This window comes from Pyxicephalus adspersus, chromosome 10 (genome assembly GCF_032062135.1).
Source record: "Pyxicephalus adspersus chromosome 10, UCB_Pads_2.0, whole genome shotgun sequence".
Classification (NCBI taxonomy): domain Eukaryota; kingdom Metazoa; phylum Chordata; class Amphibia; order Anura; family Pyxicephalidae; genus Pyxicephalus; species Pyxicephalus adspersus.
In genome coordinates this window covers 7,765,209-7,779,533 of record NC_092867.1, presented here as the reverse complement: position 1 = coordinate 7,779,533, position 14,325 = coordinate 7,765,209, and the positions used below count along the sequence as shown (strand labels likewise).

General features: G+C 40.8%; 1 protein-coding gene across 1 annotated transcript in view; it reads left to right on the top strand.

Moving 5' to 3' along the window:
* The first annotated feature begins 3,680 nt into the window (after positions 1-3,680).
* PTPN6 (protein tyrosine phosphatase non-receptor type 6) overlaps positions 3,681-14,325 on the top strand; it is a 39,130-nt gene continuing 28,485 nt past the window's right edge. The window contains 2 exon segments of the mRNA XM_072424820.1: positions 3,681-4,195; positions 12,617-12,739. Coding sequence (XP_072280921.1) covers positions 4,188-4,195; positions 12,617-12,739 — 131 coding nt within the window. The 5' untranslated portion in view covers positions 3,681-4,187.

Below are 14,325 nucleotides of genomic sequence, written 5' to 3'. Positions count from 1 at the left end.
TGTATGGTCTTAGATTCGAATTAAACTCATAATGAGTGAAAAAAAGAAAACTATTTTACTTTTTTTAGTAATACCAAAGATAATACAACTAATAATAATAGTAACAATAGTAATACTTCACTTAACCGTGAGCTGATCAATGAATCAGAGCGCCACAGTCCTTGTCAGCACCATTAGAAAGATCATTATTTTGGAAATATATTTATCTTTTTTTTAAAAAAAAATCATATTATTGGTCGCCAGGATTTAAAATTATGAATTAAGTGTTCCGTGAGGTGCGGAAGGTTGGGGAACGCTGTTCTAGGTGCTTAAATTGTCTTTAAACCCACATCTAGATATATTTTAGTTGGAGGAGAATCTGGTTAGAGCCAACAAAAAAGCGCCAAATGATAAATCAGATACAGTTAGGTCCATAAATATTTGGACAGGGACAATTTTTTTTTCTGATTTTGGTTCTGTACATTACCACAATTAATTTTAAATGAAACAACTCAGATGTGCAACACATCAAAGGCCAATAGGCTACAACAGCAGAAGACCACCTATCATCCAGGAACAGAAGGTTGGGTCTTCAAGGGGCACATGATTGCCAAAACTGATCCGTTGAGGAGTGCAAACCAGTATCCTGGTCAGATGAATATGATTCCACCAGTCTAGCACCAACTGTCCCAGCTGGTAGTGTGGCACAATTTGGGGTTTGGCCAAGCATTGCTTAAAGGCTGCAGAATATTATTGCTGACCATCACCCCTCTAAGGCCACAATTTAATATACTGAATAATTCCTAATAAAGTGCTCGGTGGGGGTGCATTCTAAAATAAAATTAACCAGGTGAGGTTTGAAACTCGTGTACCCCTCCAAAAATCAGGTGTACACTATCATTTTTGCATTTAAAAATTAAAATGCAATAAACCCTTATGTACAGTGCGGTGTTGGCGCTATATAAATACTGTATAATATTAATGAGCCCAGTACAGATAAACCATGGAGCTCCTCCTGACCAGTGACTGCTAGACAGCCATTCCTAAAATTTTTATTCCTGTATTATAAGTAAGTAGTAATAAAATGGAAAAATATACAAAAAAGTGCAAAAACAAATTAGAAAAAAAGCCACTAAACAAAAAATGTATCTTATAGTAAGTTGTGCAGTGTATACAGTAGGGGGCAGTATTGCTTTTGCAGTAAGCACTCTTATTGGTCACTTGTCACCTATGAACAGAACTAATATTGTGATATTTGCTGCTTGCTGTATGGATTAAAACTGAACTCCAGATTTATTTTAAATGCATTTAAACCCTAGAGCTCATTTTTGTCACTCTGCTCTCTTCAGACATTCTTGCCTTTTACATATGTCCAGAGTTCAGCATTAATGCGTTTCCTGTCGTATACACATTTCCTCTTCCTGTTATGTGTCCAATCTGTCCCCATAAACCCCTTCTATCATTTGCAGGGAACTGCAGATCTTTAAGGCTGGGGGGTACAGTTCATGCTCCAATCAGGATGTCATCATTTGTAGCCCCCCTATTCTGTGCAGAGCTGAGACTACAGATATAACCACCTCTATCCATGATATACAATGCAAGGAATCATGGGATATGGAGTTTTTTTTCATAGGCAGGAAGCTGACATTGCAGCCGTTCTGCTGCCCTCTGCTGTGTTCAACACAATAGTGCAAATGCCTGTGGCTACAATTCATGCTCTGTTCAAAATGTCTACATTTGTAGCCTCCTCATTGTACTGTACAAAGCTGAGACTACAAGTGTGACCACCCCCATCCATGATACACAATACAAAGACTTGCTGAACATGGAGTTTTCTTACAGGTAGAAAGCTATTACAGCCTCTCTGCTGCCCTCTAGTGTTTAGCAAAGACAGTGACAACCACCAGCCTCTTCTATACAGATTGGCAAACACACACACAGATAAATATAATATTTTTCATAATATGCTATAATTGTGTTTTTTTAGCTCTTTATTAATTTTTAATATATCTATGTTTAGATAGCCTTTAAAATACCACCAGTCTTGCCCCCCTGCACTCACAACTGGCAGCTTGGCATTATCATGTTCTATTTTCATAATTAGCTGGTACAAGTTGAATGGACGCATTGATACGAGAAATGAAATTTGCTGCCATTTGCATGGACTTTGCTGCTCCTGTGCTGTGTTCATTTTCATACGATGACAAGATAATCTGAGCTCAGTGACTGATTACAGTATAAAATGCTGCAATGTGATAATTGTATGCAGTGTTACCTGATGTGTGAGCCCAGCCCTCGATCGGGCCTAGCTAAATATAACCCTGGCATCTGTTATCTCTGAACGACATGTTTATTAAATTGGAAAATTAGGGCCACTATAGGCTGCAATAGATATCTGGGGGGGTTTTTGAAAATTTTGGTTGCAGTAAAGGAAGTGGCCACTAGGAGTCACTACCCATATATTGCTTTTGCTGCATGTCTTTGTTAAATCTCATGGCTGCTGATTTCCTGCAGCCTCTTGACTGGCTGTTAGCATGCGCATGCTCTAGGCTTTGCTGCATGGTGCTTCCCAATTTGGGCTTTCCAAAGGTGACAATGGCAAAGCATTGCCATGACTGCTTGTAGTCCTTTTTGCAAGACCCGTGTGCCAGGATGACCATGCAAAAGAGAAAATTGGGATACAAAGACAAAGTATTGAAAGACCTGAAAAATGGCATTCATGGCGGGATCATGGATTATTATTATTATTTTTTTCAATATAATTTAAGATTTTTTCAATTGAAAAAAGTTGACTTCTAAAGTTGCATTTACTTGTAGCTAGAGTTTTTTTTGTATTGTAAAAAATATTGAACCACTAAACCCTTTTTTTGTGCTATCATTGGAGTAATTTCCCTTTACTTCCTGTCCCAGGGACACAACAGGAAGTTAAAATTTCCCTTTATAGACAACTGTCTCTTAAACATCCATCCCTACTGGAAGATTCCCCCTCTCTTTTTGTCCTGAGGTTTCTAATTTAAAGCCTATCTCCAGGAAACCGCCAATGCAGCCCTCCACCCAGCCCTCCATTGCCCCCTTGAATTGACATCACTACTGTAGTCTCCTTTCCTGGATCCTGATAGGACCCCGCTGCTGGACAGCCAATAGGAAGCGTTCACATCACACAGTGACCTGGACACATGAAGAGCCCCACTAAATCTAAGGAAAAGGAGACTCGGTACTGAAGCATCACATGACCCTGGTTTTAGGGGTGTAAAATAGGCTTTTAGTTTGAATGGGGGCGGGGGCTAAAATTATCCCAAAGTTTAGATTTAGTAACCCATTCACACGTATGCACTGCTACAACTTATATGTGTGCAGGAACATTCACATTGTGCTTTCCCAATAGATCAGCCCATTCATTTAAAGGCACTACGGCGACAAACATTAAAGCAGTGCAGCTCTTGGTGCTGGACAAGGCATTGGGGTGCAATTAAGAATGGGATGCCCACTGCCATGGCACATTATTGTATTGCAACAGTGGGAACTGACTCTGCATGCTTTATAAGCAATCTTTCCAAAACCTTGAACTCTGATCCATGTGTGATCACTGTGTTCCTGGTCACCCTCTCCCTGCTCCTGGTGTCCTCTCCTCCTCCTCTATCACACTGCTCTGTTGCATGGGGCGGAGTGAGATAAGCACCTAGCTACCTCTGTGTATCCCTACACTGAACCTGCCCTCACCTGGGATAACAGATTCCATCCCGCACCCAACTGCCCTGAGTTCCCCGCCTTGCACCTTGCACCCTCAGGGACCTTTCTGCTCCCCTGGCCCCCTCTGGGCTTTGCCTCTGGCCTGCTGTTCTGGCTCACACCGTGCTGCTTGTTGTGTTTCATGCAGCTGTTCGAGCTGCTGAGCGATTACACAATGCGTCTGAGGTGAACGAGCAAAAAGAGAAGTGGAAGCTGTGAAAGCAGAGGCTTCCTGTTTAAAGACAGCAAAAGAGAGAGAGGCTGTAACAGACCTGTGATCACCATGAGACCGCTCTGGTGACATGAGATCTTTGGACAGGACCTTCCACCGCTTGACTCCGTGACAGCGAAAAAAACGGGAAAAACTTTCCAGGTGGCACTGGGATTCGACTTGGACATTTCAGACCAGAAGACCCCGAAAGAGGAAGAGTTTATTTTCTGAATATCGGTGACGCTTCCCTGGGAGGACAACGTCAAGGATGGTCAGGTGAGGAACACCAAAACTTGTGTGGCTTTACTGCGAATGGCGGCATAGCTATGGGTACCACCAAAGGTATTTCTCCGCACCTGGAGCGATAACTCAACACAGCTTTCCTTTTACCCCGCTTAAAAAAATTCTTAGGGAATTCCAAAAAATTGTTCTATTATAGCCCCCGGAAAGTTAGCATGAGCTGTATCCAAATCTTTTATGCTTCTTGTGAGCAAAGAATGAATGTTCTTGAAGATCTGGTCAGCCTACTTTTTTGTGTTACAAAGGATATTGTTTGTAATGAATGAATGCAATGTGGGTTGAGATAAAGTTCACAAAACTTTGTTTTTTCATTCACAATCTTTCAAGGAATCCCAGCAATCTTCTGATGAGTTAAAAATAACTATATACCCAACACAGGTTGGGATTTTATGGCAGAGGATCCAGTAAATATCTAGCAGATCCCCAGTTGGGAATCTTTTGTGTTCCATAATATTAATAATATTAAACAGGATTTATATAGCACCAACATATTGTCTGCAAGGTATTTTATGGATTAGGATGTGAGGAAGTTCAGGGAAGGGCCCCCATTACAACCCCACTTTTTCTGATGGATTTCCACCCACCAAGCCCCATAGACCTACATAGACAAATATATCTCCTATATACATCTTCTATGATAAATTGATAAATGGTGTTGGCTAGTGACCAACACAATGATTCTTCTCCATGTCTTGTACCCTTCTGTAATATTGAATGCTCCTCATTATTTCTATGCCTGGTGGGGAGATCAGACATCACCATTTCAGCATTTCTACATCTAGTGCTGTTGGGTGAATATTTAGAATCTGCATTCACATTCATTTAGCACATCTAGAGAATTAACATGTGGCCAATGGTGAAGGTCAGTGGACCTGTAATTTGGAAATTGCTAACTTGTTTCTGAATGATGCCAAGAGCCCATAACCTAAAGTTCCTGCCTGCTTATAGCTAAAGTCAACACAAGAAGCATTGGACAACCCAATGTATTAAATTCTATGTGAATGTATTCACCATACATCCAACCAGTGCCATGTTACCTTTTATCACACCAATGGTCCGATATCAATCAGGTTAATACAACCATTTCTGATGAACATTTGAGGTCCATACCTAACCTGACCTTCACTTATAGCAAGCAACAAAAAGCTTAAATTCAAATTTAGGGGGAAAGTTTACATTTCATTTGTATTCTCATATTTTTGTGTTTTACCCACATTTAAAACATTGAAGAAGAATCAATGATATATCGTCATTACAAAACATATAATGATATTACAAAATCACATTAGACTGTTTACTCTTTGTAATGTAATATCTTAAAAAAAAAAAACACTCAAACAAATGCTAGGCACATAGAATGTGTTTTTCTGAATGTCATATTTGATATTACAATCATAACTACAACTTTTTGTTTTGTTTTAAATCAATCTTTGCATTCGTCTGAATGTTTCATCCACGTGTTTGATAATTCACCCGAATTATACCCAATTTTATCATAATATTCAATCAAAGAATTGATTGCAACACACAAAATGTGGTTTTGATTTTAATGCGATAGATAAACTGACCAAAAAAGTTTTGTCCGATAAGTTTTTTTTCTGTACAAATATCAAAACCTGAATTCTTGTCATTGATTTTCAATCATTTCATCTAATTAACTGAGAATATTGCACAGGGTATGACTATGACTTACCTTTACCATCCAGGGCAGATACCCTTACTCTCTGCACTGCATGAATGTACATTATAATAATACCAATAGGCAAATATAACATATATAAATAACATAGCGAAATTGTTTAACTTATAATTGAAGATTTCTTGGATGAAAGGGTAACGATTTTAGTTAAATGTTTCTCACAGAATAAAATAAGATAATCTGTGTGCTGGAAAATGAAATACATATTGTTAATACATATTGTTTTAAATGATAAAATATCTTATACTATTGTAATAAAAAAGTAAATAAACAACAGCTAACCCTTAAATAGCAAAAGCTGCATAAAACGACCACAAAGCAAAAGTTACTATAATGTCCATTTACTTGAAATGAGTCCAGTAATAGGCTGAATATCAAAATTCCATCCAATTTGACAAAAACTCTGGGTCTAAATGTTTTTGTTGCTTCTCATAATACGGTATATACAAAAACACACGCAAAGCCTTATTAATACAAAAATGTAATTTGTATGTGATAAATGATATTGAGGACAGAAATGGGTCCGTCAAAGGAGCTCCTACAACCGTTGAAATCACGCTATTATTTTTTTATTTTAAACAAATTGCATTTTGAATGTTTTCTAGGAAATCTTATGGCTTCCTTAAGGTTCATAGGGAATTTTGTTTTTAGGTTGATGGCTGAGCACAGAGTTACATTTAAATATAATATTGTATGTATTTTTAAATGCAGCCCAAAATATTTTGGATTGGGCAGACTCCTTTTCTCCTCATTGTTTGGAATTGTTATGTATGCAGGTTTGTCATCTTCAGTTCTTATTTATTGTACAACCCTACATATTATGTTTATGCTTTATTAATAAAAATAAATATTATTCAGTATAACAATAATAACCTGAGAACCTGTTGGTAGGCTGGAGTGCCAGGGGTTGATCTATGAAATCTATTATTTCACAATCTAACTTTTTATTGATGAGGCCCATAATCAAAGCTCCATGTAAAATCTGGGGGTAAAGGGGGTGCAAGAGACAATCTGCCCATTGTGTGTCATTATACCCAGAACCAATGGCTTGAGCAGGTGGTACAAAGACTTACCCTGGCATTTGATTGTAGGTATTTGGACCTATGATGGGGTAGCTGAAGGTACCCATGGCTCCACCAAGAGACCCAAAATGGGACTTTTAAGGTTACCCTAAGCCTCCTATATTGGAAAAACGGTTCTGCATTACATACAATTCTGTTTTCACTAATAATATAAATCCATGTATAGTGCTCCATTATTGATCAAGTTTACCTAATTAAAGATAACTTTGTAATATTTTTAATATCTTTTCCTCTTGATGATGTTGACCCCATTGATGGACACCTTCACCACCACCACCAAAATAATATTGGCAACAAATCATTGTATTTATGTTTTCCACTTCCTAGTCCATCTCAATCTTTAGCCAACCTTTAAAACAGAACTAAATTCAAAATCAAAAAGTTACTAAGAGGTTGATGTTTTTGCCTGAGGAAACTTTCTTTTGACAAAAAAAATTTGCCCTGCTTTTTTAGCTATGTGCCATGTAGTGTAGAGCCCGGCTGTAATATACGCCATTGCGGCAAAAAGACTTAGGTTTATCATCATGGTCGCAGGGGACTCAAAAGTTTGCCATGCAGGGAAGATGACAGTTTCAGGGATGTGGCAGATGTAAGATGTTCCTGCAGGCCGCCTACACAAAGTTAAGCATGTGCCGTATTCAGCAAGTATTTAATGTACAGCGCTGCGTAATATGTTGGCGCTATATAAATCCTGTTTAATAATAATAATTACTGTACATTGCTGATTATTGTAAAAGCTCACCAACACCAAGCATTTAGTTCTGCTTCAAATGCTCCATTTTTTACTGAGCTGTCCCATCAGGTGCTGTGTCTGAGCCACGAGCAAAGCCCTGATGAAGGGGCACTGAAGCTCCTGAAACGAGTTGCAGTCTTGAAATCTATATCAGTTATTATATCTATCAGTTTTGAAATCTGTATCTACCCCCCCCCCCCCCCCCCCCCCCCCCCCCCCAACCTAGAAGAATGGGTCATTTTTAGGATTTGGAGCAGAGTCTTGATTTAATAGCTGACATTGTTTAATAGCTGACCGATCATTCCTGGAGGTCTCCGAAAATGTATAAATTCATTGATATTGTTTTATTTATAAGCCGATATGAAATGTAACTGATCAATTCTTTTTGTACTTTTCACCCAGGAAAGCTCAGTTTATTTTCACTGGGTGAACCTACCTATGGCAACCTTCCTGTTTTAGGGTGACACTTGGGGATGGGTGACCACATAGGTGCATCTTATTCCTCTAATGTGGGTGTATTAATTGTGCTCCCATTAGGGGGTCATCTGAGTGAGTGCTGTGGGTGGTTGCTGGTGGTCATGTGCTGCTCTATGTTTGCCAGCATCGGTGCCGCCCTATGTTTGCCAGCATCGGTGCCGCCCTATGTTTGCCAGCATTGGTGGCTTCCAATGCCCGCAACAGCATGAAAGACATTAGATTGCTGGTAGATAGGAGAGTAACACTGGCAGCAGCAAGTCACCCCTATCAACCCACAGATGGCACAGGCTTGGCACCACTGGTCCTGGGTCAGAATGCAAGGCACCATTGGGTGGCAATACCTCCTCACTGTATTATATATTGGTCAGGGTTGCCCCCTAAGGACAGGACCACACAATATTTACCCTACACAGGGGCATCGCCCTCCTCTATTATAGGTGGTGCTGCCAGGGTTAAAAATTGGGCTCCCATTAGGGGGTCATTTGTGGGTGCTGTGGGGGCTTGCTGATAGTCATGTGCTGCTCTATGTGTGCCAGCATTGGTGCTGCTCTATGTGTGCTAGCATTGGTACCGCTCTATGTTTGCCAGCATTGGTGCCGCTCTATGTTTGCCAGCATTGGTGCTGCTCTATGTTTGCCAGCATTGGTGCCGCTCTATGTTTGCCAGCATTGGTGCTGCTCTATGTTTGCCAGCATTGGTNCCGCTCTATGTTTGCCAGCATTGGTACCGCTCTATGTTTGCCAGCATTGGTACCGCTCATTGTTTGCCAGCATTGGTACCGCTCATTGTTTGCCAGGCAACAACATGAAGGGCATTGGATAGTAGTTGGTAGTAGAAAGGAGAGTGACACTGGTAGCAAAAAGTTACCCCTATCTACCCACAGATGGCACAGGCTTGGCACCACTGGGTCAGAATGCAAGTCACCATTGGGTGGCAATACCCCTTCACCTTACTTTATAGGGGTCAGGGTGGCCCTCTGAAGACAGGACCACACAAAACTTACCCCTCTCTTTTATGTGTTTTTTTTTCACTGGTACATTCACCAGACCAGAAAGGAATTGGCACTCAGGGTTTACATAGATTTATATAATCATTTTTATAATGCTTATCTTTATCTTGACATGTGAAGGTCAGACGTTATCATCAGCTGATGTTTATATACCCAGCTGTAAACATGGCGTGTAATATATGGGACAGATTTCATCTAAAAGTATTTACAAGTGACTATAGGAAGATTCTCTTCACCCCTATATATCATTACTAATAAACCATAAAGGTAATCTTGGAGATAAGAAAATATCCTATAAATACAAGAATCATGTGACTTTCCTTCTGATTCTTAACATGCTTTGTGTATTTCTTCCAGTAAAACTTTTCTTCTTTGCGGGAACTTCCTGTAAAACAGACCCCTCCCTGCTGCTTTTTCTCCTAGTGCAGGGTGAGCGGTCTTGTCTCCGCCCCTCCTATAACTCTCTGCAGGCAGCCTGCATTGGGCGGAGCACCTTGACTCCTCCCACAGCGGTGTACCCCATTAATAATATCCCTGCTGCTTTGACAAAGTCATATCAGGGTTTTGGTGGATTTATATTTGTCATGGTCTTCGAGGAATACATTCATAGTTTTTTTGACTCGAGTTCTGCTTTTTATCAGATGAGCACAGTTGTTCAAGTCCAGAGATTGATTGTCAGGCTTGAATATACAGCTAAGGGTTCCTTCATCTGTGATGTGAATAGCAGGAGGTTCTGCTTTTGGTCAGATGGTGGAACTGATAATTGTCTATTGTGATTTATGACCACTCACTGCTGCTCTCTCACCTAGTGCAGGGTGACTGGTCTTGTCTCCGCCCCCTTCCTGTTGTATCCATGTATGTGTATAGATGTATGTACTGTGTATGTATATATCAGATATTCCCATCTATTTGGCCCCCCATCTCTAATCCCACCCCCTCCATAATTTGGAAGACCCCCATGTTTCTTGGTTGCCATCTCTTTGGTTTTCTCTGGTTCCTCTTTTCCTGACCAACAGGAAAAAATGTCAGTCAATTTTAGACCATCTCTGAGTCTCTGTTCTTCCTTGTGCAATAATAGCTTCCAGGAAACCAGGAAATTGTAATAACACCCACATGTGATGCTGAGCCTTTATGATTGAAAGAATTGAAATCTGATGAAAAAAGGGGCGGGACATTTGATTTGCTGCAGATTCTAATGTGTGAAAATCTGGGTAAGAAATTTCCGTGCAGGAGAGAAGTTTTTCTGACTGGTGGCTGCTTCTTTCCACTGTCTGACCGGAGCTCCCTTCTGACTCTTGTTGCCCCACCTGACCCTGTCTTCTCATCCATGATTGTGATTGGCCAGTACCTTGTGCCTAGACTTCAGAATGAGATTCATCTTGGCCCCTGTGTCACCCTCTGGCCCTATTTGCCCTGTGGGCCTGCCAATCCTTTGAAGTGGTGGCCGTAGCCAACAGTGGGCTCCTGTTCAGAACTGACTTGGGACCCCCCAGCCAGACGGCCCCCTGTTGGTTGAGGAGGGTCCAGGGCCCCCTTGCAGTGGCACAGTTTGCACCTTCCTATGTCCGCCCCTGGTCTCTTGCATACTAAATTTCTGGGGGCAACTTGGATGGTACAATGGGAGCTTTTCTAAGACACATATTAGGGGATGGGCTCCTGGGCAAAGCATTGGGCACATGGCATGTCCCATACAGCTGTGTGTGTAATCTGAGCTCCAGGTTAACTATCAAATCTCAAGCTCCAGCTCTGTTAGGTAATAGAAGGAAACGGCTGCTGTCAGAAAATCTGTAATTTATTTGCTTTTCAATGTTACATTTTTTTCTCTTTTTTTTCCGGAAGCCGGCCGGCCTGATAAGTTCTGCAAATACTGGCAAATCCTCAGTCGTTAGTGAAACCTGTTCAAGGACGCGTTCACACAGCAATAGCAAGGATACAGTGGGCCTCAACTGTCGTCCCCAACAGCCCCAAAGGGCCACACATAATATTTGGCCCCACATCATACTGGTACTGGGGGGCTACAGTGCTATCATTTGTTCTAAACACACGCCAGGAAATCTGTGATATACTTAAATTAATACCACCTATTAAAATGTTAAGGGGTCTATTTATAAAGAGGTGAATCTGACATTCACCAAACATACTCTGAATGATTTTCTATCATGCCTACCAATGTCATTAGAAGTTCAGCAATTGTACATACAGCCATGGATGTGTTCCCAGTGTGTGATCTATAAACAATCACATCTACGGTCAGTACAGCTGAGCTCTGGGAACAATCCCAATTTATGGGCCAACTTCCCAGTCCAGGAAGTAGATGGGAACCCTAGATGATGCCTAAATAATTATGGTGCTGGCCATCTGGAGAGAACATCAGCATTCCTAGGGAAGTATTGTGTGAGATGCAACACCTGGAATTACTACAATCACACAATTCCGATAATGAATGCATTTATTTCTGTTATTTGTTTCAAAGCTATTTATTAAAGAAAGGAAAATATTTCATTAAAATATATCAAAATATCACTAGCTTAGCAAAAACATGTCTCTGGTCTGCAGTAAGCAATCAGTTGGAGCAAGAAGTTTGGCTGCTGCAAGTGACAACCTAACTTTTGCTCTAGGGGGCGTGTCCATGACCACACTGTGCTGCCGGTCCAGCGGAGGTCAGAGATAGGACACTGACCTGTTCTTCACAAAATTTTTTTAATTGAAACCAATGTAAAGATGAATATTAACTGGATAAAAAATCAAGTGAATATTTGAAAACTTTTTTAAATATACCCCTTTTTATTTTGTTTCTTTTCTATCTGCCCGGAGCTTTAAGTAACTCATAAAGGTCTTTTTATAAAGCAGTAAATCTGACATTCGCCAAAACATTCCTCAATGAAGAATCCATTGGTGCCAATGAAGCACATGGACCTGAAAGATTCTCCACCAGGGAATGTTTTAATGAATGTCAGATTCACTGTTTTATAAAAAAGACCTTTTAGAAAACAAAAATGTATTTTTCATTGATTAGACTTCTGGATCTGAAAGCTTTATTGACTTAGAAGAATTAAAGTATTTCTAAAGCCTATCAATATTTATTTGCTCTGTATATGCCATTAAAATCATTTTGTTATACTTTTCTCCACTTGTGCTGAAATTCATCGATTGCATTGTTCTCAGTTACTTCTGTGGACTACAAAACTCGACCCTTTATACTTTTAGGGATAGACAATGGGTAGGTGCTTTATATTCTTTCCAATAGTGACAAGATTGCTTTTTCATAGAGCATAGTGAGTGAGCGTTGTCACTCTGGGACAGGAAGTGTGTGACTGGCGGGATCATCACGTGACAATTAAGGAAAAAGAGTCCGTGTCATTGTCCTGTTCTCTGAGTTTCTGTTTTCTTTCCTTAGGTGGTTTCACAGGGACATAACGGGACTGGAGGCCGAGGCCCGACTGAAAGCCAGAGGGGTCTATGGAAGTTTTCTTGTACGGCCCAGCAAGAAGAGACCGGAAGACTTCTCCCTATCTGTCAGGTTGGTGTCACCACCATGGGGGCATTTAGCATTTTATTTTCCACTGGTTTCCCCTATCATGGTCTAGTTACAAACTTCTGATTGGGTAAACTATTCATTTTCCATTTTACTGCCATTTCATATTAAGTAATAGACATCAGATAGAGGGATTAAAGCAATATCACATCGGATGTAAGCGGGGAGTTAAAAATGAACGAGCAGTATCTACAGGGTAGGGCCACATTGCTTACACTGGACACTAGTAGCAGAGTGTGGGATAAAATATAAAGGCTGGCGCCATGCTATCTTAGTAATTTCAGCATGTTGATTATACACACATAGGTGCAACAACCATTCTCAGATAGTCACTTGTAATTATTAGCTCTACCACTAGGTTGCAGTGATATGACTAAAGCTAATATAATGATCTTACTGTTGGAACTATATAACTTTGGTGTCATTTGCTGTCTTTTTGTTCCAATAAAACAAGGCGGAGTGAGCCATATGTCCAGAAAATTTTTGGTAGCAGATTCCTGCAGGATAAAACTACACAGTGTCACTTCCATAATTTTTCTGACCAAGAGAACTGACATTATGATTGAGAATTGACTTCCCCGGTCTGAAATGCGTAGGATTTTGGTGTTGTCCTGCAGCCTTATTTGCATTGTGAAGCCGCAGCTTTGATGGAGCCTCAGCTTGGCCTCAGATGTCAAGTTGCACCAAACCGGGTTGCCCGGAGTATGCAAAGGATGGCATCTGAGGACTGGTGAATGACAAGAAACCCACTGGGGCTGAGGACCTGAAGGAAGGTCAAGAGGCCCCAACCTTCATCATCAACCAGGGGTTCTATCACCGAACTACAAGGCTGGAAACAGAGATGTATATGGGTATCGGACCACCAAGCAAGAGATTCGGGGGTAAAGAGAACTCCAGGGGTCAGGCAAGGGTTGGTCCAGGTGGCAATGGTTAGGCTGAGGCTAGGTCACCATTGAGAATTTGCCAGGTGAAGTTCTGAAGTCTGGTTTTGGTTTGGAGGGATGGCCTGGTGCGGGACCCGGCTCATAGATCACATGGTCATGGAAAAGACATGGCATGGTGGTACAGCCATGTGACCAGAATATGGTGATCTTCTCACCCTCCCATGGGGGTTCTGCTCACCCAAAGCTGGAGGAACAGGACAACGGTACCGGGGTGCTAAATCTAGCAAGCCTTTGCATATGTTGGCACAGCGTGGAACATTCTGACACGATTCTGAGACTTCTTCATAAATATTTATCTGCCTTGTTAACAGTTTCCGTATTTAAATCAATTTGTGTTGTAAAAGAGAAAAAAAGATAAAAATATTTTCCTGCCCAGATGGAGCGATTATAAACATCACTGCTATAAATAAAATCATATTTATAACGAGCCTCCAGGCAAATTACAGGTTTCAGATACAACGGAAAAAAAACGGTCGCACTTCTAGATGATTCACTGTGGCTGCCGAAATGACCAATGGTTGGCGCTGTCTGCAGTATATGGAGTCACCGACATCTTATAAGCATGGATGAGCCTTTTATTTATCACAAAAAGCAAGTTCAGAGCCCACAATGCAACTTTGTTCAGAA